This window comes from Enhydra lutris, unplaced genomic scaffold, assembly GCF_002288905.1.
Source record: "Enhydra lutris kenyoni isolate GAN:26980312 unplaced genomic scaffold, ASM228890v2 scaffoldscaffold48, whole genome shotgun sequence".
NCBI classification, from domain to species: domain Eukaryota; kingdom Metazoa; phylum Chordata; class Mammalia; order Carnivora; family Mustelidae; genus Enhydra; species Enhydra lutris.
The window spans coordinates 10,328,468-10,352,464 of record NW_019154132.1 but is presented as its reverse complement, the minus strand read 5'-3'; the positions used below and the strand labels follow the sequence as shown (position 1 = coordinate 10,352,464).

General features: G+C 49.8%; 1 protein-coding gene across 3 annotated transcripts; it reads left to right on the top strand.

The window, feature by feature from the left end:
- The first annotated feature begins 697 nt into the window (after positions 1-697).
- On the top strand, positions 698-22,122 carry LOC111156728 (transcription factor AP-2 alpha). 3 transcript variants are annotated; one of them, XM_022517778.1, is made up of 8 exons: positions 5,198-5,242; positions 8,654-8,680; positions 9,914-10,348; positions 13,478-13,529; positions 15,570-15,801; positions 17,714-17,832; positions 19,776-19,917; positions 21,834-22,122. In XM_022517778.1, exons 1-8 carry the CDS (start codon positions 5,198-5,200, stop codon positions 22,120-22,122), a joined length of 1,341 nt encoding a protein of 446 aa, XP_022373486.1. The 3 variants fall into 3 exon arrangements, with proteins under 3 accessions (XP_022373485.1, XP_022373486.1, XP_022373484.1); XM_022517777.1 differs by lacking the exons at positions 5,198-5,242; positions 8,654-8,680 and adding an exon at positions 698-730; XM_022517776.1 differs by lacking the exon at positions 8,654-8,680.
- Positions 22,123-23,997: the final 1,875 nt, after the last annotated feature.

Sequence of the window (23,997 nt, the reverse complement as noted above, 5' to 3'; positions counted from 1 at the left end):
TCCACTTACTGGGAAACATTTTGATCTGGGATTGGACGCTGAACCCCCTGGGGGTTGCGGACTCGGATCCGCGAGGGCCCGGACTGTCCTGAATCTCCCGGGCTAGTGGGGAGGCCCGCCCTAGGGTCTGGCAGAACCGCATGCGTGCAAGTGTGCGGGACCTATTGGGTCGGGCCCAGTCTCCGGACCTTGCTCTTTTCCCCTCCCCACCTCCAATTCTCCCCACCTCGGGGTGGAGACTCCCAGCCCCAAAGTTCCGAGGAGGGGAGGAGAGTCTGGGGAAGAGCGCGTCGTAGATGCCCCCATTGCTTGAGTGCGAAAACACACCCACTCACACTCGCATCGAGCCTTGCACACCCCAGCAAGCAGTCTGCCTCTGTTCCCCGGTCAGAAACTGACCGGGAAAGCGGGTTGGGGCTGTTGGGAAAAGCTGGAGCTGATGGCGAGATTGCCGCGGCTATAAATCCATCACTTCCCAGGTCAGCTCTGCGAGGCGCTGGGACTAGAGCTGGCGGAGTGAATTCCTGGGCTAGCGCGCATGCGTCGGCAGGTAGCAACCCAGCTCTTTATGACCAGGTGAGATGTTGGTGAGCAGGTAAAAAAGGAGGATTTGTCTAAGCGATTCCAGGGAGCGGGCCCGGCCGAGCCCTACAGCCCATGCCCGGCGGGGATCCATCGCCTGGAGCGCCGAGCCGCGATGTCCATACTTGCCAAAATGGGGGACTGGCAGGTACGGGGGTTTGCCTTGGCTGGGGCTGATGTGGGCGGGGGTGGAGGGGGGGGGGGGGGGCCGGGGGGGGGGAGGCGGAGAGGAAGAGCCTTGGCCCTGGGCAGGAGAGTCGTAAGCGAGGCGCGCCTGGCAGCGCCCAGGAGAGTTCCCAGGAGAGAAAGGGCAGAAAAAACAGGCGCTGCCGGCGGGTCCGGAGCGGAGGAAAGTCCGGCACACGCTCCACAGGTGGCCCCGGGGGTCACCTGTGGTGTGCGCTGAGGCCTTTCACGCCCCCCCTCCTCACCCGGTGGAAACAAGGGAGGATGACTAATTCGAGAGGGGGAAGGGCGCGGGGCGGGGGTTGCAGTGCGTGGTAAGGAAGGTTCACTACTCTGTACGCCTTCGTTCTTGCCCTAGACCCCAGGGCGACGCATGAGGTGGGGTTCTGGTGCACCTGTCTCTCTTTCTGTCTCCAATTTGGGGGGCCTAGTGGGTGTGGAGAATGGAAAGGGGTCCGGATGGACGGGGCGCGCCCGCGAGAATGTTCTTTGGGGGAAATACTTAAAAGAGTTTGCACAAAGTTTAGCCTCTCTCTCGGTCCGAGTTGTGAAGCCAGTTTCCGCCTCTTGGGCTACAGACTGGGGTGACTGGATAAGGGGTGAATGGTGGGTGATAAGGGAGGTCCAAAATTTGCAGAAACCGAAGTCTGCCAAACTCCGCCGGCTAGGCCTCGGATACCTCAAGGCCAAATGGGCCCTTGATCCTGCTCTTCTTGAGTCCTGACCCAACCCGGGCCACAGGAGCATTCTTCCGGCTCTCTCCTAACTTCCAGACATTTCCCCTGTGGAAACCAAGGCAGCTCTGCACAAGCTGGTGAGGGTAGCAGACTCTCTCCTCTTTCCCCGATTTCATCATGGGAACCGTGGGGCCCTATTCCCCTCCCTCCACCTCCCACCGAACCTCCTGGCCAAGGGAGGCCTGGTTAGGGCAAGATTCTGTGCGCCTAAAAGGCTGCAGGGTAATTTGAACCGAAGGTGGGGAACTTCCCAGAGAGAAGTCAAGGCTCTGCCCTTTTCAGGGGTGAGTTCTTTTTCTTTTTTCAGATTCATGCCATTAGAAATAAAGTTCAGAGAAGTCTCGTCTTTTCTATATTCTCTGGAGTTGGGGAAAGGAAATAGTCCTGCAATTTTTACTTCTCTCCTTCTATTTATTATTTTTATTAACCCTGAGCTCTTTTATACCTCTCCTCCCAATTAAACCTCACAAAAATGCAATTTCATCTCCCAAATTAGACTGACTTTGTGGTTTAAGGATGCAAGACCCACACCAAACACAAACGTTGGGAATCCACACCTTTCCCTTCCTTGCCCCAGTGGGCCTCAGGGTCCTTCTTCCTTCTTTTCTATGGAGGGTGTAGACCGGGGGAGGTCTTGGGCTGAGGTCCTTGCAGTTTTCTCCACAAACCCGGTGGACCTCCCAGCCAAACTCCTCGGGTCTGAGAAGGCACCAGTAGCTCAGGATCATCCTGGGTCTGAGCCTCCAGAGGGCCTACCATTCGGGTGCAGTGAGAATATGGCCCAAAGGGGAAAGGAGTGAACCCTGGGCCTGGCTCCTGCGGGCTCACAGTTTGGCAAGTGGTGGGAAGCCTGCCTCTCGGGTGGGGCACGTGGATTTGGGGCCTGGAGGGGCTGGATCCTTCAGGCTTGGCCTTTTGGGCCCTCGGGTCCCACTGAGTGGTGAGGACTAGAGAAGAGTCATTCAGACCCCTTGCTGTCTCTTTGTTTCTGCCAGTGTCTCTCCTCACACTGATACTCATTTTTCCCTCCAATGGCCTCTTCATGCCCCCACTTCAGGCCTGGACCCCCCACCTCTGGCCCCAGGCCTGGCGCTATTGCCCTGGGGTGCTGGTGGGGACAGAGCATTGACATGCAATGAAGAGACTTGTCGTGGTAATGACGTTCCCACAAACGCGGCTCCGCTGGCTCCAGGATCTACTGGGGCGCTCGCCTGGGCCTTTCTTCAAGGCCCAGAACTCCGGCGGTGGCGCAGAGCCCATAGGCCCTGATCTGCACCTCAAAGGCACCCTCGGCGGGAATACAACAACAGTTTAGCAAGCCCTAGAGGGTGCGGAGCCAGAAATCTGCAGGGCGCTGGTCAGCAAGGGGGAGATGGGTGGAGAAGATAAAGGGCCTTGAATGCCTTCCCCAGCCCACAATCTGAAAGAAAGTGAAACTTGGAAGTTTCCTTAAGCACAGTGCGGCGACGTCCGAGGGTGTAAAAATCCCACGCTCCTAGGCCTAGGATTTGGCCTACAGCTCATGCTCTGAGGCTGTGTCCGCTGGCTGGGAAGGTGTAAATGCTTGCGGCGGCCCACCTCCCAACTTCAAGCCACTGCGTTGGGCGGCGGGCCCTGGGGCAGCCCCTCAGGGTGAGTGGTGCGAGTGCTGGAAGTTAACCGTTTTCCGGGTGGAGCGTGGCGCTTAACCTCGGGCTGTGTTCAGCCAGAGAACTGTGATAGTGTGCAGGTGGGGAAAAGGAGTGCAGGGCAGGGCCGGGGGAGGGTGTCCCTCATGCTCTAAATCCCCCTTCCAGCTTGAGCCATTTCTCTAACTTTTGGGAGGGCCTCTGGCCTACTCTGCCTGGCTTGGGGAATTTGCAGCAGCCATCCGGAAGGAGAAATTGCCCTCAGCAAAAGGGGGAGGGGAGAGGGAGGTGGTCCTCCCTCCTCTTGCCTTCCTTCCACCTGTTAAGAAAATCTTGGATTTGCAACACCCTTTACCCCCCCGCAAGGACACACTTTGGAGACCTGGGAGGCCTGGAGATTTGCAAAAGACAGGCCTAGATGGAATCAGAAGTCGTTCCTAGAGCAACTCTGAGGCAGACCTACTGTTGGTGAATTTGCAGTATTCAAGAGAGAGAAAGACACACAAAAACTTTTTTATGGAGGACAAATGAGAAGTTTGACCAGAAAAATTAATTACTCTGTATTTCAAAGGATTACATCACGTCTTTCTTTTTAATTTCTTCTTTAAAACAATTCGCCAAAACAGAAGGAAAACATCTATAAAGCCCCGCTGGGGCGAGCCGGTCCCTGTGTGGAGCCGGGAAAGCCTGGACTGGCCAACCTGGACCAGGGGGTGGCCCCGGGGCCTCGGGGTTCCGCGTCAGCCGGGCACTGCGCCGCAAGCGCGCCCGCTTTAGTAACATCACCAAATCATGAAGGAACTCTCCCTGCTTTAATTAAAAAGGGGGATCTTGGGAAAACTGGAGCAGATTAGCACAGCGAAGAGTTGGTTCCCAGCGACTTATTTTGATGCATGCATGACACGAAGCACACATGTCGGTATTTCCGCACAACTCCAGGAGCGGCTGTGAGTCTCCGTAGGAGTTCTGTATTTTGTCCACATTGCACCTACGAAACCCTTAGCCCCAACACCACGTTGAATTATCAGTCAGCCCTAGCTTCATACAAATGAGAGGAAAATCATTTAACCCCTGGAGCTGTCAACTAACCTCTTCGGGGTACAATTTTTATTTTACACGCGGCAATTAAAGGATCGCAAACCCCAGCCGAGCGACTGGAGCTGTTTGGCAAAATTCTCAACCTGGGGGTGGGGTGGGGGGATGGAGGGGGTAAGCGCAAAGCCAATAAAACTCCCAGGGCGCTGCGGCCCGAGGTGGTGGCTGCCGCGAGCGGAGGCGATCTCTTGTTGGGCAGAAATCCTGGAGTGACTTTGCCGGTCTTGGTTTGATGATTATAGTTAATTGCGAAAGGGATAATAATTTCTAATAAAATTGGACGGGGCCGAAAGGACAGCGCGGTTAGCGCAGGCAGGGGTGAGGGAGAGGTGGTGAAAGCCGAGCCCCAGGCGCCGCCGCTTGGACCCTGCACGGTGCCGGGTTTTTGCGGAAGGCTTCTCCCTCGAGAAGGAGACAGAGAGGAGGAGGAGAGGGGCGGAATGGCGCGGCGGCGGCGACCGGAGGTGGCTGGGACCGGGGCGCGCGGCTGGTCTCAGGGGAGATTCCTCGGCTCACAGGCAGGCGTGCGCTCTAGAAGCAAGTTCGCCGCTCCGAGAGGCCTTTATACCTGGGTCGGAGCGGCCGGCCGCAGATTGCGGTGCTGGCGAGCAATTGGACTATTGTTGATATGCTAATGAGGCGATTAGGCTGTTGGTAAAGAACTGGAAAAGGGAAAAGTTTCTACCATTAGAGGGAGATCTCCGAGCGCACACGGGAGCTCTTTCCCTTCTCGCCTCCTCCCTCCTCCTCACCCTCCTCCTCCTCGCCCTCCTCCTCCTCCTTTTTGCCCTCCTCCTCCTCCTCCTCGCCCTCGCCCTCCTCCTCCTCCTCCTCCTCCTCCTCCTCGACCTCCTCCTCCTCCTCCTGCGCTCACCGCCGGCAGCCGACACTTTGCGCTTACCCAGAGAGTAGCTCCACTTGGGTGCGAGGCGGAGAAGGGGGCAAATCCGTTCACGCCGATCCATGAAAATGCTTTGGAAACTGACGGATAATATCAAGTACGAGGACTGCGAGGTAAGCGCGGCGTTGGTTATCCTTGCGGCCACAGGCTCCGAGCTCTACCTTCCCGCTCCTCCTCCTTTCCTCGCAGCCAGCTGCGAAATGCGGGTGGGACAAACTTTCCCCAACGCAGCGCCCGCCTCTCCAATTCGCCCGAAGAACTCAAGGGAGAAGCTGGAGAGGAAGGATGTGGACGCTGTCTTCTTTCATTTTCCTCCTTGGAAGCTCGTGTCCCACTTTCCCCCCTTCTATTTTCCGGCCAGCTTTGGGACTGCTTAAGAGTGGAAAGAGGAGTCTGGGTTTTTGAGGCAGTTGCTGGCAATTGGGCATGCGTCTGTGCACCCTGCGTGTGTCTTGAGCGAGATTCTGGGAGCCCGAGTCACCAGGAAGAGAAAGGAAAGAGAAAAACCCATTTCCCTCCTAAGTCCTCTCGGATCTTTCATATTCCTTCTTTTATTTATTCATTTTTTCCCCTTCCTTCCTATCTTCCCCTCCCCCTTTCTAAAAAAGAAGGGTCTTTTCTGTTTGGAGAAGGCGCCCGCACACTTCGCTCAGAGCTATGTTGCACCTCCCAGTTATCGGGTTCAGTCTGGAAGCGCCCCTCTCCCAAATTGCTGCGGGGCTCGCTCTGGGTATCTGTATTACTGAAGAAGTTCTAAGCACCTTCTCCCTTTGAGGGATACTTTGAGAGCATCCCTGGGGCGGAGGTGGGAGGGCTGCACCGCGTGGAGCCGCCTAGTTGCCGGGTCCTCAAGCTGCGGGCCCTGAAGCCGCCGGGCGGTCGGCTGAGTGACCGTGGGAATCCTGGCCCGGCTGCACACGACCTCCGGTGCGCGGAGCCCGCGGCGCCGGTGGAACGCGCCTCTTTGGAGCCCATTTTAAAACCCAGGGTCTCCGGAGCTCGGCGTCTTAGGGCAGCCGGGGAAGCCCCAGCACCACTGGCCCGCCCGCGGGAGGCGCTGGGAACCGGCCTGGCTGCTGCAGCCCCGAACTCCTTCACAACCCCGGCTGAAACAAGCGGAGGAGTCACAGGAGGGGGAGGGGGCCGAGGCCGATGATTACCTAAATAGGTGGTAGTCCCGGCTTTCGATATTTTTTTCTTCTCTGTTCCTTTCTTTCTCTTTGGCATTTGGAGCTGGAAATGTCTGGAGCAGAGGTCTGTGCGGGCGCAGCAGCGTGGGTCTCGTCTTCACTTGAAATCAGAACCCGGGTTTGTGTGAACGGTCTGTCACTGGTTCCCTTCCCCCTCTCCTCCCCGTCGACTATTTTAAAATCTTTCTCCTTTCCCGGGCTCTTCCTTTTCGCCTTCCCCTCACCCCTTGGGGCACAGGGTGACATCCCGCGGGGACGGGCTCTTCTCTGGGGGCTCCTGCTGTGCGCCGTGCGGGGCGCAGAGACCCCAGGGCACACTAGCCGCTTTGTTTTCAGGCCCGTGGCGGGGTGGGGGGGGGAGGGCGGGGAGCGGGGGTGCTCTGCGAACTGGTCCGAGTTAGCTCCTCAGTCTCCGCAGGTGAATTGTCGCCGCTAGGGCTGTGGCCCAAGGCTCGAGCATTTCACCTTCGCGGAGGCCGAACCCCAGCTCTGGGTGCCAAGCCCTCGGCGTGCGGGGTTGGAACCTCTGCACGGCGGTGGGCGCCTATGAGACCTAGGTGGGAGGCAAAGAACTTGAGGGACCCTGTGGGGGCGCGTGTGAATGTGTGTGTAAGTGAGGCAACGAGAGAGAGAGAGAGAGAGAGAGAGAGAGAACACAGTGAGGGCTGTTTCAACAACTTTGACTGCGGTGGGCGAGCGCCGGAGCAGGGATTTCGGGTTTCCGAGCCGGCTCAGGGCTGTCTAATTATGTCGGGGCTCTGCAGGGACACGCAGGAGGCGAGGTGCCGCTTGTTCTGACAACCCAGCGGGCGGACTGGCAGCGACGGCAGCCTTGCCGCGCTGGGAGAGAGCGAGCCGTGTCAGCGGATGGGGGGGGTGGGTGTTGGGCGGGAGTGGCCCAGCCAGTCGGACGGGTTTGCGCCGGGAGCCGGGAGCCCGTGCCAGCGGCGCCCGGGCTGGGCCGCTTAGCGTCTCTGCGCGCCCCGGACCGCGTCCCGGCTCTCCCTCTCCGAGCCCCTGCCGCGAGAGCTGAGGGCGGGGCGGCAGCTGCCGCAGAGCGAACGGCCCGGGCTGTCCGAGGGAAGCTTGAGCGGCGGCCGAGGCGAGGGCCAGTGAAGCGGGCGGGCTGGCGGGTCCCGGGCGGGGCGCCGGGCCATGGAAGAGCGGCGCGGAGGCGGGCAGCCGAATCCCGAGTCCCAGGCCCGGCTGCGGAGCGGAGGAGTCCGCGGCCGGAGAGGGCCGGGCAGCACCTCCCGCGCGGAGAGCCCGATGAATGCTCGGACGCGGTCCCCGGCAGCTCCTGCCCGCGACGCGCGGCCCCCACGGTATCCCGAGGTCTGCCCCAGCCTTTTAGGTCTGATTGTCCTCGCTCGCTTCCTCTCCCCCTCCCCCTCCCCCTCGGCCTCCCCCTCCGTGCGCTCCGGCTCGGCCCCCTCCCCCTCCTTCCCTCCCTCCCTCTTTCCCTCCCTTCCTCCTCTCGGGCTCTCCCTCCTTCCCTCCCTCCCCGCTCCCCACTCTGGGCTCCACTCTCTCACCCACACTTTCTTTCTCACACACGCACGCAGACACATTCTCCCTCTCTGCGCTCTCTCCCTCGGTTTCCCTCGCTCCCTCTTTCTCTTTCACTTTTGCATGCCCTGCAACCTTTTAAAATGTTGCCCCTTCCCTGTGATTCGCCAGACGCCGCGCCGCGGCCCCCCGCGCGCTCGCCCGCTCCCTCTCTCGCCCGCTTTTTGTCTCTCGCGCTCCCTCTCCCCACCTCCGATTTGCTACACTGAGGCTCCCGTCAATGGACTGCATTGAGAGCCGGCTCCGGCGCGAGTTGCCTCTCCGCTTCACGCTCGATTTCCAGGCATTCTTCCCTTATTAAGTATTCGTGTAATATTAATAGTCATGAATATCTGCTATTAGGAGGCTCCAGGAACGCTGCCCAGCGCGGTTATTAGAAGCTCAAGCGAAGCCGCCGCTAAGAAAAGAGGGGAGACACGGATTAAGGAACACGCACATACACACAGACACACACACACTTTTTTCTTTTTCCTTTTTTTGGGGTTTTTCATTTTTTAAGGAACTTTGAATCATAACCGATCACGGCAGGATAGAGACCGTGGGTTCGACCAGCTGAAGGCGCCGCTCGAATCGGTGGTTCAAGTTCGGATGGACCAGAGCGGGGCTCCAGCGCTCGGGGGAGTGTCTGCGCCGTGACTGGAGTCCTGGGTGGCGCGGGGCTCTCGGCTCCTTTTGTGTGGGGCGCGCTCGGGCGGCGGGGCAGCCGGGCTCTCCAGGCTTGCTTGTTTTTTTCCACCCTGACTCGTTACCCCAGACTCTTCGCAGATGTTAGTTCACAGTTTTTCAGCTATGGTGAGTCCCATCCCCACCCCCATCCCTGTTTCCTTAGGAATTCTCTTCTGGAAACCTGGTGCTGCGGAGCTGCCCCAACCTCGGGTTTCGCCCTCAGGTTTCCTTCAGGGCACCCTTTTTCCATTTGCATTTCGCTCTTTCCCTCTTTTCTCTCGCTCTTTTCATTCTTTAATCGAATGCATTACCCCCCGCCCCCGCTCGACCTCTCCCGGCGCGCAGACCTACCTCGCCGCTACTTCCCCAGGCGTGTTCCTAGCCACGTTCATCCTTATTTCTTTGCGTCTTCACTTGTTCCCGAGGTGTTCTCAACGTTTGATGCTTAATCCATATGCAGGAAAAACGCTGCCCGGTGTGTCCCCTGCCCTCGGGGCCGGGGCTGAACCTCCCAGGGTTCGCACCCCCTGGAATCAACTCTGTTCGCTTGTTTGGCAAGCGAATTGCAATAGAGGAACATAAAGTCTGGCGTTTCTTCTGTCCTTTGGGGCTGGGGTGCAAGGGGCGGGAGCCTCCGCGCCGGGTTGCACCTCTCTCTTTTAAACCCAATAAGGCTGAATCTTTCTATTTTAAACCTTGACTTGACGTCCCCCCTCTCCCCATCCATATTGTAAATCGACCCTATTGAGAAAAATGCTCCTGAGAAAGCGGAAAAGACAGAACCCCATCCTGCAGTTAAAACCTTCTTTAAGCTGGTAATTTAAAGGTGTGCTTTCGTTACAGCCCCTCTACGAAATGTTTCTATTTAAATAGTCATGAAAGTGGTAATAGTCTTTGAACGTGTATGATTTTTTTTCCCCTCCAAATAAATGGAACAGAGTAAACCATAACGCAGTGGCAGGCAGGTTCAAATCCGGGGGAAAAAGAAAAGGCCGCTTCTACTGTTCAATATTTAGCAGGAATTTTAATTTTCCTTAAGGGAGGTTTCATGCTGCAGCTTAATGGGCTGTATTCTGGGATGCCTTTTTCTGTCCCCCCCCCCCACTTTGAAAGAAACGCCTAAACAGAGCCTCTCATGCCCCCACATTTGCACGAACTAATTCTCTGCGTTTTTGGAAGAAGCCCGTTTCACTTCTGGGGTACCGAAATGAACAACTCAGAGCTCATTTCTTTCGGCGGCCTGCCGACGGGAATGAACGGTTTCCCACGCAGTCTTGCGGAGTGGATTTAGAGTGGACAGATGTAACTCGACGCCTGATTTCTTGTTCTCCCCCCCTCCCTTCTTCTTCTCCCTCTCAGGACCGCCACGACGGCACCAGCAACGGGACGGCGCGGTTGCCCCAGCTGGGCACTGTAGGTCAATCTCCCTACACGAGCGCCCCGCCGCTGTCCCACACCCCCAATGCCGACTTCCAGCCCCCCTACTTCCCCCCGCCCTACCAGCCTATCTACCCCCAGTCGCAAGATCCTTATTCCCACGTCAACGACCCCTACAGCCTGAACCCCTTGCACGCCCAGCCGCAGCCGCAGCACCCGGGCTGGCCCGGCCAGAGGCAGAGCCAGGAGTCTGGGCTCCTGCACACGCACCGGGGGCTGCCCCACCAGCTTTCGGGCCTGGATCCTCGCAGGGACTACCGGCGGCACGAAGACCTCCTGCACGGCCCACACGGGCTTAGCTCAGGACTCGGAGACCTCCCGATCCACTCCTTACCTCACGCCATCGAGGACGTCCCGGTAAGAGGCCGCACGGGCGGCGCGAGGGAGAACGCAGCCCCTGTTCACCCACCCCCAGAGAAGATTAATCAGGACACACAGACTGTGGCCCGGGGTTTCCCTCAATGGCATTTACTTCTTCAAAATTCCATTTTATTTTTTGGGCGGACACTTGGAGAACCCACATAAACGACCGAATTAAAAAATTAAAAAGTAGTTGAGAGTTATAGCCCTAGAACAATGGTTCCTGGAGCTCCTTCAAACAATGCCTGCATTACCATTTCCACCGACACAGAAATAAATCAGATGAATGTCACCATTAACAATATCTGCCCCTCTCCAGGACAGTAAACTGTTTCGATTGGGAGAGGATCTAATTCCACCGCTGCGTCTGGCGTGGGGGATTTATCCCTGTCCTGGAAAAGATGTTAAATTCAACCAAAAGAACTCATTAAATACCCTAGGAGTTTAAAATAAAGTGTGAACAACATATTAAGAAAATTATTTCTACCGGATTTCATAAGCACTAGTGATGTCTAAAAGTTCTGTGTGTAGCTTACCCTGATTAAAGAATAGTTAAGTAGCAAATCGGAGCAGAGGGACATTAAAATGAAGCCTTCTTCTCCTCCTAGGGGTGCTAAGTGCTGACCTCATAAATCATTAGCTGGGTTCCCAACTCCTATCAGAACCTGCTACACCCTAGATTAAATTAAATGTTTTGAGATTATTGGGCAATACATTATTTGAGTTCTAATCCAGTTATCGATAAATGCAGTTTAAAACGATTTCTGAATAAGCATGGTATTAGCACATTTACTGTTTACAGTGTAAACCAGGCTATTGATAATTTGAAAATACTTTCTGAAATTAAATTTAAACCAGCATCTCTGTTTCAATTCTACGTATTTATGGTTTCCTCACAACCCTCCTGAAATGGAATTAGAATGAGCCAATAATTTTATTAAAGCTGTAAAGGCTCTGTTAATGCTGCTTTTCTTTGGAGAGGAAATGTATCTGGATGTGATTTTTACTAAAATGCTATTTCAAATTAGTGCATCAAATATTGCAGCAATATGTCCGTTGACAGTTTAATGATTACTGCATTAGATTGCAAAGAAAATGGTCAGATGAACTTACCTGCTTGCTTGGTGAATTTAAAACATTATTTAAGTTACATAGGAAAATAGAAAATTTATTACAGCTCTCATTTGGCCCAGTTAATCACTGAAATTTGTTGGTTATATTCAGCAGCCTTGCATGGAACGAAGGAAAGCAGGCACTTGATCCGTTGTGGGGTTTAGAAAGCATTGTGTGTATGTCTGTGTTCATAAATGTTTTTGGAAACTGACATTAAACAGTGCATTTCTTGGGAAGTAAAATAAGAGGAGCAGTAGTTGAGAAAAAGCAATTAAAAAACAAACCTGGAAGTTGTGATCATTTCAGTTCCCCTTCCCAAAGAGTCTCTGAATCCTTTTTCTAACCTGCTCTTTGGACATATTTGAATTGCAAAATGCACTGCAGCCCTTTGGAATTACTGTGAATTAGAATTGCTCTACTTTGCAAAAATTCCAAAGTGGCTGGTGTGAATTCTTAACACCTGTATAGTCACTTTTTGTGGTGAAATTAGTCAGTAGGAGAAATTAACCGAAAGATAAATAAAAACAAGGAAACCCAGTTGCTGCTCTTCCCCACCCTCCCCCACCTATTAAGAAAAAAATTCTTTCAAAGGAATTTGGGTCAGGAAAAGGGTTGTTTTCAATTTTCCCATTGCTGCAACAGTTAACCTTTAATAAGAATGACTGCTAGATATTTAAGAAAATCAAATTGATGGTGAAAATTATTTAATCATTAATATCTCAGTGGGGTTTTAAACTTAACAGTCTTCCCTGTATGGACAAGGTCTAGAAATAACACAAATAAAAGTATTATGCCACACTACATTTACTTTATGGGTTTAGGGTGCATGCATAAAGGGATCATATTTCCCCATATAGTTAAAACACAAGAACTGCAGCAGTAGTCATTTCTGAACATTTCTCAATTTAATTATACTTAAATCCAGAAGCACTTTAGGCAAGTTACAAATGAGAGCATTGAGTATAATAAAACCTGTAATAAAGCAACTTAGTACCATCCACCCGGAATCATTGCGATCAGACACAATTAACAGGAGCATAAATCCAAGACAGAATGGAAAATGTTCGAATCAGTATTATTGTTGGACAAAGACTAGAGAAGGAAGTAATAGTTTTTTAAATGGTAATGCCTGTGTTTGTTAACGATTGCGAAATCTTCTATCTCAGCAGCCCTGGTGCTAATTTGTAAACACAGCCAGACATTATATTGCCTGTCAGTTTCTGCATTAGAAAACATGATTTCATTTTACTTTCTAATCACGTTTTGACTCTAGCACACACACGTATACCCATCCATCTGTAAAAAAAAAAAAAAAAAAAAAGAGAGAGAGAGAGAGAGAGAGAGAAGGAAAAAAAAAAAAAACCCACACCAACAAACCCGCTGTTGGACAACAGGGGGAAAAAATACCCTCAGAGGTTTTTGCTTTTGTTTTAATCGTTTTCATATTTGTTTCTCACACCCAGTTTAGGCTGTAATCGTCTTTAAAAATTATTTTTAGTTTTCCATAAGTGAAGGTGTGTATACGCCTTTGCTTTTTATCACATTACCTAAAACGCTTACAACACTCCCCTGTTACTCCCGCCTCTGTCATTTCTATTGTGTTTCCCTAGCTTTTGCTGCCTCAACACTGGAACCGCTAAAGTCCGAAGCCGCTGAGGCGCCAAACTAAAGCTAGGTGCATTTTTAAAGGTTAAACTGACTTTGTGAGAAAGATTAGGTGCTCCAAAACTTGGTTTAATTTCCAAAGAAAGTTTTATTCCCCACCCCCATCTCCTTCAAACATGGATTATTTGCTGGGGGAGGAGAAATTGGCCGTGGGTGTGCAGTGAAACCTCTTGAGTTCCAAAGCCTCAAATTCCAATAAGCCAAGAAGAGATGTTTATATATAAATGTCACTATACAGGAGGGGGAAATTTTGATTCTACACCTTCCCCTCCCCCCATCTTGCACAGAATATTCATTTCCTTTTGTTTTGATTACACACTTACATCCATGTGTATCCTTTTGTTGCAGCATGTAGAAGACCCGGGTATTAACATCCCAGATCAAACTGTAATTAAGAAAGGTAAGCCATTTCCTTCTACATTCCAGGCATGTCCTTACAGGCATAGTGCTATTTAAAAGAACTCTCAGAGCTGTATTTATTTTTTTCAAATAGGATTTCCTAAAGGCTCAGAATTAGCAAATAGATGGCATAGAACAGCCATGCTTTAAATGATCGGCTTTCAGTATGTTAGTAATGGCAACAGGCTACCTTTGTTCATGATCTGACCATTTAATTTAGTTTAATGATATCTAGACAGACACATGAAATCTGTAATAGTTGAACTGATTTGGAAGTGGCATTTCAATTTTGAAATGGTTTAATAGTTTAGTTAATCCGTTGTGTAAGTGGCCATGAGTATTAAGAAGTGTATAATGCTAAAATAGTGCAAATAATTCAACATCAGTATGAGAGTTGTGTCTTTTGTACCACTCCTTAGCAGAGGAAGAAAAAAACTTTCATGTTCTTCAATTTAATTTCTCATTAGCTGTTTAAGGGTTTTTAAACTTTGTGAATTAGGTTAACAAAAATTTGGCTTTTGGTTAAAATTAGCATCTTGAAGATGTCAGGATTATTAGCATAATTGTTCAGAGCAGAAAATGTTTTTAAAAAGTGTCAAGTGATTTGGATGGATTTGTAATTTGTATTGTGTTTAGTGAGTAGAAATAAAGTTTACTGGATTAAATGCTATTCACAGCAGCTTTTTTTTGTTGTTGTTATAGTAGCAATGTTACATTGCAGGATTCTAGGCACCACCAGAGGATGATGCTATATAAAACTGTTCTCATTTCTAACCCCAATCAGTATATTGTTAGCTAGTTTAAAGTTTCATTTTTGCATCTGTGAAGTCTTTGTCACGTCAAATTAGATGTGCAAGGGATAAATCTTAAGAGATGCTCTTTCCAAGTCGACATGATAATTGGCTCTTTTATTAGTAATCTCTCAAGAGTTCGTTTAACTCCTATTGTCTCTATTAGCCTCCCCAGAGCTATTAATGTCACAAGTGATCTATCCAAAACCTAGAGCCCCCCCACCTCCCCATACATCTAGAATATCCCCATTAAGGAGGGAGGAGTACTGAGGAGAATGTATGCATATTATTATATATGTCTCCTTGTGGAGTTTTAAAATACAAATGCATACAGTACGTAAATGGTTGTGAATGCATCTGAATTATACTGGTGTTGAGAAATGTAACATGGTAGTACACTTTTTCCTGGTCTTGAATTTTTTTCTATGGTGGGGCCGACAAGGAAGAGCTTGTGATTTTGCCTAGTAAGAGTATATCCTCTCCACTTGCCAATGAAGACACTCAAGCAGACAAGGATATTAACTCTTTGCTCAACAGAAGGGCATTGATAGAGCCTATGGTAGGCCTGTTTATCTTTCTTCTCTCCCAGTTCAAAATGGGACTGTGGAATGCATTTCTAAACGGTCCTTTTTAAAACTAAACATAGGAAAGGGCCTATTTATCAAAAGGATGGGGCACTTGCCGTGTGTGTGACCAGAGAATCCACCACCTCCCAGCTTGGTGCCTTAGCTGAAATGTTCACATACAGGCCACTTCAGCCATCTAAACTCTCTGCTGATCTTTGTAACAATTTCTCCCCAACACTGAACTCCCCACCCCACAAAACCTCCAAAGTACACGTAGCTTGCTCTCGGTGTGCAAACGTAATCCCCTCCCCTGCACCCTCTGCCCGTACTGCAGCACCTCTCCTCGGATGAGAGCCCTGAGGGTCACAATTTCACTACCATTTCTAGACAGCACCCTGACGGCTAACAGGAAAGGGTCGAGGCAGAAGCACAGTCCAAGCTGGTGGGGCGAGGTGGGGGCGCCTCCCGGCCGCCGGGCGGGGTGCGCCGAGGGGATGAGGCTTGATCCCCAGAACGGGAATACAGCAGGGAGTAGGACAGAAGGTGGGGTAAAGGAACCACAGGATTTTTCAGGGCTGGAAGGAAAGTGGGGGTTGCGGCGCAAGCCGGGGCGAGAGCCGGGGTCGGACAGGACTTGGGAGGGACCCCGACGCCCACACGCAGCTTCCCCGTCTGTCTCCGCAGGCCCCGTGTCCCTGTCCAAGTCCAACAGCAACGCCGTCTCCGCCATCCCCATAAACAAGGACAACCTCTTCGGCGGCGTCGTGAACCCCAACGAAGTCTTCTGTTCAGTTCCGGGTCGTCTCTCGCTCCTCAGCTCCACCTCGAAGTACAAGGTCACGGTGGCGGAAGTACAGCGGCGCCTCTCACCGCCGGAGTGTCTCAACGCTTCGCTGCTGGGCGGAGTGCTGCGGAGGTGAGGCCCGGCACCGCCCTACCCGCCCCGCCCCGCGGCCCGGGGAAACACTGCGCCTGCGCTTGGGCGGCGACGCAGACGGGCCTCGCGCCACGGCCCTCCCTTCGCGGGAAAAGAAAGGGGCGGGGAGAAGGGCGTAAAACGGGGTGGGTGGGAGCTAGGGGCGGGATGAGGCGGCGCGCGCCTGCGCTCTCCGCAGCCTTCTCGCGCGCTCGACGTTCCGGCGCGCGCTCGGTTTCGTCGCCGCAGCGCGCTCCCCGGGCCCTCCGCCCCCAACCCAACTGCTCGCGCGCACGCGCAGCTCACTGCACCGCGGGTTCAGTCCCGGCTGCTACAGCGGCGGGGCGCCGTGCAGCCGCTTTTTCCCTCCTCGCGTACACCTTGCACGCCCTGGAAAACTTCCTCTCAGGCGCCTTACTTTGCCTTACCTCCGTGTAGGGTCTCCGAAGGTAACCCACCGTCCCTTGAATAGGGTTTTAAGTAGAAGACATTGGCTTTCTCTTGAGTCCGCCGCCCAGCCACCCCACCCCACCCCACCCCGCGTCACCGTCACCTCTGGCCAGACGGCGATTCCCGGTGCCTAAGGCGCTCACATTAGTGGTTCCCAGGTACTGCTGCCGCGACGTGCTCCAGGCAGCACGCATGACACGTGTACGTGCATTATGTGTAGTCGTTACCCACCAGTCATGTTACATACGTGGCTAGGGATACACGTCTCAGCCCTGTGAGGTCGGAATGTTTCATTTCCTAGATAAGATTTGATAAGGGTCTGCGAGGTGAAGCACCTTCCCTCAGGGCAGGTTTCTCCCTGCTTTGGGCTTCCCCCTCTTAGGGTTCCACCCAACTTTGTGAGTGGTGGGTGTTGGGTTGAACTTTCCCAGATGATCTTTTTTCCTTTCCTTTTTTTTTCCCTTTTTTTTTAAAGTAGACCAAGAACTTCACAGTTTGCCCCTTATTTATTTATTCATCAGTGGACCCATAGTCCCGCTCTGATGGGCATGTTCCACACAAAGCGTATAAAACCATTTTTGGAAGGTTTCAGACATCAGCTTTTCCAGTTGTTTTCTTCCTCCTTCACAGTCATTTTGGCTTCCTTTTGTAATCTTTCCCTGACAGATCTGAAACCGCCCTCTGCTTTTTCCTCCCCTTCCCCCACCCCCAGTATTGGAGACTGTTTACCTAGGGGAGTATAATCTAATCCACACAATTAAAGAGCACTTGAGTAGGGAATAAAATCTGAAATTAATTAATTTGCTGTTTTATTTAAACAATTTATCTTAACCACTTTCTGATTATGGGAGTCTATGTAGACATCTATTTAGAACCACCTCCATTGTCTCTGAAATCAGTGAAATTTTTAAAGGCCAATACCGGCTTTTGACATTTCCAGTTAGGCTACTGACATAGCATGTAAACAGTTGGTAAAATGAATTTCCCATTGGGCTTAAAGCCAGAGCAGGAAACGTGAGAGTGATGATAACTTTGGTTACTCTGAACAGCCTAACATCGGTTCTAGCAAAGACAATTTAAAGACCCCATTGGGATTTGTGTGATTGTAACAACAGGGAAAATACACAGTAATCAGTTGAACTCAAAAATACCTCAAACCCCAGAGATGAGAACCGTGTTTGTTTGTTTGTGGTTCTTCTTTAGAGAGTTGGGGAATCAAAACCTTCCAACCTGCCACCAGGGCTGCAGGAATAACTGAACACAGGGGGTGCCCTACAGTTTAGCCTTTGTCTCCCATGAGCTTTCCCTACCATTCCTTCCTAGGTTTCCCTCCCTTAAGTATCTTGGGGCCATGATTCTCAATTTTAAAAAAGCACATGTTAGGTTGTCAGAGTGACTATAATGTGACTCAGAGCCACCCAATGTTTTCTAAATCCCTTTCTTGCATGTATTTGTGAAACAGGGCGAAGTCTAAAAATGGAGGAAGATCTTTAAGAGAAAAACTGGACAAAATAGGATTAAATCTGCCAGCAGGGAGACGTAAAGCTGCCAATGTCACCCTGCTCACGTCACTAGTAGAGGGTAAGCGAGTCCACTTGCTAACAAGAAGGGAACTGTCTTCTGGGAAAATGGATAATACTCTGTGGCCAGATGTTTGGTTGTATTTTGTGTCAGTTGGGCAGTTTCATTTTTTTTTTTTTTTTCTGGCGAATATAGCTGGAAGGGAACAGAATCCTGGCACATCAAAAAACTATTTGCACTTACTCCTGTCCTCCTTTCTTCTTCCCCTTTGCCATAAAATTCCACCTTCCTGAACCCAATTCTGACCTAAACAAAGTGAAAATTTAAGAACTGCATATTCTCTCCAAGTTCCTGTCTCCTCCACAGAGCTCAGCAGTAAATCACTTAAGCTATTCTGACATCTGCGTTTGAGAAATGCGTGACCATTACTTCCTGAATTAATTTGGGAATCTTTGACCTGCATCCTGATTTAAGACCGTCCTGAAAGCTCAGGGTTATATGCCCTTTTAGTTTTTGTTTTCCAAACATATGCTCCCTTATCTCTTACTTAATTGTGCTTCTCTAGTGGAGGGGAAGAAAAGTGAACAATCTTAGATTTTGAATTGTTGGGCTAGGAAAGAAAAAAGAAACACAAGCCTTGCTGAAAGTTCCTCATGGCAGTTTTTAACACACACACACACACACACACACACACACACACACAAAGCTTCCAACCCCTTTAAAACAAAAGCTACCCCTGTTCTCACTCTGTGCCCTAGATACACTGTCATCAGAATCCACTCACATTCCTACTTCCTCTGGATTCCTTTTAAGTTCTTCTGATAGTAAATTGGCTTAAGTTTAGATGTGTTAGAAGGAATGTCTAAGCTGTCTTGCGTTTTCCTTTGTGTTATGTTGGAAATGTCTCCTGCCAGTGGAAAAAGAAAGACACTTAAATGATCAGGTAGATATCAAAACTACCATTTATATTTAAAGAAGGCATTTTGTCTTCTTTACGCCTTACAGTTGAGGAGATAGATCACAGTGGAATTTGGGTTCCAGCTTTATAAAGAACTGTAGTAAAGTTTAAAATCATGCACTTGAGGAGGACTCCCAGGAGGCAATCTGTGAACAGTGTTAAAGATGGTAATATAACTGTTAAACAATAAGCAGTTCTTCGGGGCCAGAAGCTCAACAACAGTAGCTTTGCATTAAAAATACCATGAGTACATACAGAACCCACTATGCATACCCCAGAAGAATTAAGCGCAAAGGAAATGGTTGAAGTGGCTTTGGGTGTCGTGTGAGAGTGTGCATGAGTTTGGGGGTTGAGTCCTGTTCCAGGGAGGCAGTTTCTGGAGAACTGTTATTGTTTGTGATCCGCTCCATTTTATGGAAACAAGCTCTGCAGAGAGGGCTTTGATGCTCTAATTGGCGCATGCGTTCTTCCGGAGCTGGAGCTAATGGCAGGAAGCCCTGCAGTAAAAACCAACTGGTTCAGGAAATTAAAACCAAAGATTCGAAAATCAGCAACACAGACAGACTCAGTGGAGTGACCCTCAAATCCTCTTGGTTAATCGGTTTGGATGAACAGATAATTATATGCGATCAAGTTAAAATGTAAACCTTTAGTTGTTCCCCTCGCAGAAAAACTCAGTGAGTAATTATGAATATCATTTATGAATGTGTTGATAGGTGCGAGGTTGGAATACAAGGAACATTTTAAAAGAGAAGTTGGGGAAATGTCATCAGGGATCAGGGTGGGTGGGGGATGGGACCGGAGGGTGGTGGATGGGATTTACATTTTCAAGTCATATTGGCTTTACTGGGACAAGTGGCCATTTTTCCTGATAAATTCATCTGCCAGATCCTACAGAGAAGGAAATAAAATGCCTGAAACGAGAAAACAAGTAGTTTGTGTTTTCTTAAACATCTGGGTTAAGAAAATAAGAGTGTTGGGAGGAAAATCTGACCTCAACTCTTTTCATTCTCTTGCGCTCACCTCCCCTCTCACCTCCTGCCAGGAGAAGCAGTCCACCTAGCCCGGGACTTTGGGTACGTGTGTGAAACTGAATTTCCTGCCAAAGCAGTAGCTGAATTTCTCAACCGACAACATTCCGATCCCAATGAGCAAGTGACAAGAAAAAACATGCTTCTGGCTACAAAGTAAGGCATTTACCTTACCTCTCCGGGGTCTCTGTCTTACTGTCAAGAGAAACAACCAGAATTGTTTCTGGTCACACTTTTCTCCTCTCTTCGTTTGGTGTTAATCAGCTTTGTTGTCATAAATAATTGAAATTACCAACACAGTCTTAGAATCCGTACTCAACCTTAAAGGGGAAATGTAGGTGGGATTCTTGGTGTGCTCCTATTCTTGTCCTCTCTTCTGCTCACCCTTTTAAGTTAAAACAAAAAAAGTGTGTATGGGGGTGGAGTATGGTAGGGGTTTGTTGGAAGCTGAGTGTGGATTGGTGACTATGTTGTTTTAGAAAGACCAGCATTGAGTCTGTAAACGGGTAAAACAGGCTTGCTTGTATCAGTTTTTGTCTCCTATCAATATGTTCTCCGAGAGCAAGGATTAAGCAGTGGCCTGCAAAATGTGCAAGCCAGAAGTTGTCCTAGTTTCAGCCTTAATCCCTTATCCCATTTCTTGCCTTTCTTTCACCTCCCTCCTGGAAAGTCTCTCTCTCTGTCTCTGTCTCTCTTGCAAGCACACAAACACACACACAGCCCACAAGTTTTAGCCTACAGGCGAGATGTCAAATAGGTTTCAGAATGGCCCAAGTTATATTCCCATCAGTGCTTGGGCTGAATAGGCTTCTCCAGGTGGTGTGTGAAAAGAAAATGACTGTTTTGATATGTTTTCTGGAAATTAAAAGGCTTGTTTGGAAGCCCTTAATTATCAAAGTTGATGTCACAGGAGGGCTTGGAACCAGAGGGCAGAGGCTGAGGCCTCAGGTGGGGCAGTGTTGTCCTGGAGACATCAGCTGGCCTTGGAGAAGGCAGCCTGCCAGTGCTCCCCCATTCTCCCTCTTCCCCACCTGCCTCATACCAATACCCCCATCCCCTCCAGACTGATGCTGCCCCAGGAAGACCCCACCTAGGCCTTGCTTCCCAGATTCACAGACAGCTTCCAGTGTACAGGCCTCTGCTGTCTGTATTTCCGACTTCTCAAGACCCTTTCTGAGATTTCAACTTTTTCTCTTCCCTTAGCTTCCTAAGCACACCTGTGTTCACAATTTTCCCTCGAAATGGGGAAATTGAAATTGAAGCATCGATTTCTTCTCAGAAATCAGTCTGAGGGGCACCTGGGTGGCTCAGTTGGGTAAGCGTCCCACTCTGGATTTTAGCTCAGGTCACGATCTCAGGGTCTTGAGATCTGTCCCTGCCTCTCAGACTGGGGCTTGGAGCCTGCTTGAGCTCCCTCTGCCCCTCTTCCTCCCCAGCACTCTGTCTCTCTCTGAGCTAGCTGTCAGTATCAGTCTGCATGTCCCCAAGTAACCGATTTTTTGTGCATTTATTTAAAAGCAAAACAATCCCAAGAAAAGTTTGCCTTTCTGTCTGCATCCGCCTGATTTGTAGGATTTCATCCCACCAACTGAGGTCTCTCTAGAACAGAGCAGGAAGCAGGTCTCTCTGATATTTTGAACAGGACAACTGATGGCTGCATGCTATTGGCTATTGGGAAATGCTTTTGTTTCGGACTCCTCATCCCTCTCCTCCTCCTTTGTTTCTCTTCTAAACATGTGCAATGTTTCTCTGTGTCAGGGGTGTTTGGTGTGAGTGAGAAAGAAGGGGGCTAGCCGTTAGGTGTAGCTGGGAACGACAGAGGGAGAATTTGTGAAGGTAGGAAGGGCCACATTCAGTGGAAATGGAGGGGTGACTGGGTCTTCCGTCTTGTGCCCCCCCCCAAGTCTGTCTCTGGGGCCTTGGGTCAGGTCAGGGTTCACTGGATTCCGGTGGAGGTAACTGCAGGGAGAAAGGTTTTCTCTTTGCTGCTCACGCTGCCCACAGGGGAGCCTCAACTCTCTCTCTCCCCGCTCCCCACCTCCCTCTTTCTCTCTGCTTCACTTGTGCTGCAGACAGATATGCAAAGAGTTCACTGACCTGCTGGCTCAGGACCGATCTCCCCTGGGGAACTCGCGGCCGAACCCCATCCTGGAGCCTGGCATCCAGAGCTGCTTGACCCACTTCAACCTCATCTCCCACGGCTTCGGCAGCCCAGCGGTGTGCGCCGCGGTCACAGCCCTGCAGAACTATCTCACCGAGGCCCTCAAGGCCATGGACAAAATGTACCTCAGCAACAACCCCAACAGCCACACGGACAACAGCGCCAAAAGCAGTGACAAAGAGGAGAAACACAGAAAGTGAGGCTGTCCTCCCTGCCCTGCCTCTCCCGCCTCACCAGTCCGGCGAGCCCACCCACCCAGTCTCCAGCCCCCTCCTGCGCAGGCAGGTGACAGCTCCGGGACCAGCGCCCTGCACCCCCTCCCCACTGCTGCTATTGCTGATGCTGCCGCCACCACCGCCACCACCTTCAGTCCCCCAGACGTTGGGGGACTCTCTGCCGTCATCAGGCCAGCACCTGCTGACTGGGCCCCCAGCCTCGAAGTCCCTCGTCGGCACCAACTCCCCTTTGCCCTCCTGTGGAGCCTAAGAGAACAGAACAGGCCGTGGAGCCAGCAAAGAAAAGTTCTGTCCAAGTTTGTGAACGATTTTTAAAAAAAAAAAAACAAAAACACAAAAAACCCAACAACTCAACAACCACCACCACCACAAAAAAGCTAAAAACATTTTTTCTAAAAAAAAAAAAAAATAAATAATAATAATAACATAAAAATTAAAAAAAAAAATACTATATGCGCTTCATGGGACTGAATCACCACCTTCCCTTACATACTTCAGATTGTAGCCATACCTTAAAAAAAAAAGGCGTAAAGGAAAATGACATTTTTATCAGTATTGTGAATAAACTTGAACACAAATACACGAAGTTCCATGTCATGTCTTCAGTTGTAGAAGTTTTTTCCTCTCCAAGGTAAAGCGACCAACTTGAACTTTCTCTGGCAACACGATTCACAGTTATATAAGGGAATCCGTGTTCACGTCTCTGTATATATTTATTTATGTGTAATTTAATGGGAATTGTAAATATGGTGAGTCTGTTTTAAGCCTCTCTTTTTTTTTTTTTTTTTAATTTATCTGGTGATCTCGTTTACCTCTTGTTTAGTGGGTTTTGAATCTTCCCTATTAGTTCTTCATGTGGTTCATGGTACTTATTTAGAAATTCAAGGTTTGGGGGACTTCTTTTCCCCCCTCTGGGATTCATGAATTTAGCCCTGTTGTAGCATGTGAAAGACGACAATGAGACAGCTGAACAGAATTTTTAAAAGTAAAATAAAATTTTATATATAATTAGTACTACATTTAGCATTTCATTGAACTGAAAGAAAAAAGTTGATATCGGACCCTGGAAAGATTTTTAAACTTGAGTGGTTTGATAACCCTTCTATGTATTGTGGGGAGAAAAAAAAAAAAGTTTATTTTATTTCACTGTCCTCCCTTGAAAGCATCATTTGAGCAATAAATGAGTATTGTCTTTAAACCAAGGGTAAGGGATTCCCCCCACCCCCACACTCTGTCTCTCTCTTTCTCGCTCTCTCTTTTTGTTCAAAGAACTTCAAACATTTGGGACCACCTGGTATTCTGTATCTTCACTGGCCATTTTGGAAGCAGTTCGAGTTGTATTGTATTGAGTTGTGCTGGCGTAGTTTCCATGCCTGTCAATGTATCATAGTCCTTTGTTGCCCAGATAAATAAATATTTGATACGCTTTATGTCGATTTTTTTTTATTCAGTGGCTGTCTTTACCCAGGCGTATTTTTGTTCTTGGCCGTATTTTTTATTCAGTATGGTTACAGTAATTGAGTTTAACTCTCCCTTGGCAATTGCTCCTCACAATAAGCAGCTGAACCCGCTGTTTCCCTCAAGTATAATAAAAACTTACTTTCAACTTGGAGTTCAGAGCAGGGTATCATTTCGATATTCCACGGAGTCTGTATTCAGACAAATGACACAATAAAACCCAATGTATTCTTTTGGATAAAATATTGTTTGTACTGCTAAAGGAACGACATACTATCTTTTCCTTACTAGAAACATTAATTTTATTATTAAAAATAAAGTTTTATTTTATTTATGTTGATCCTTTAGGTTTTCATTTGTGTTCTGGAAACCACCATATAA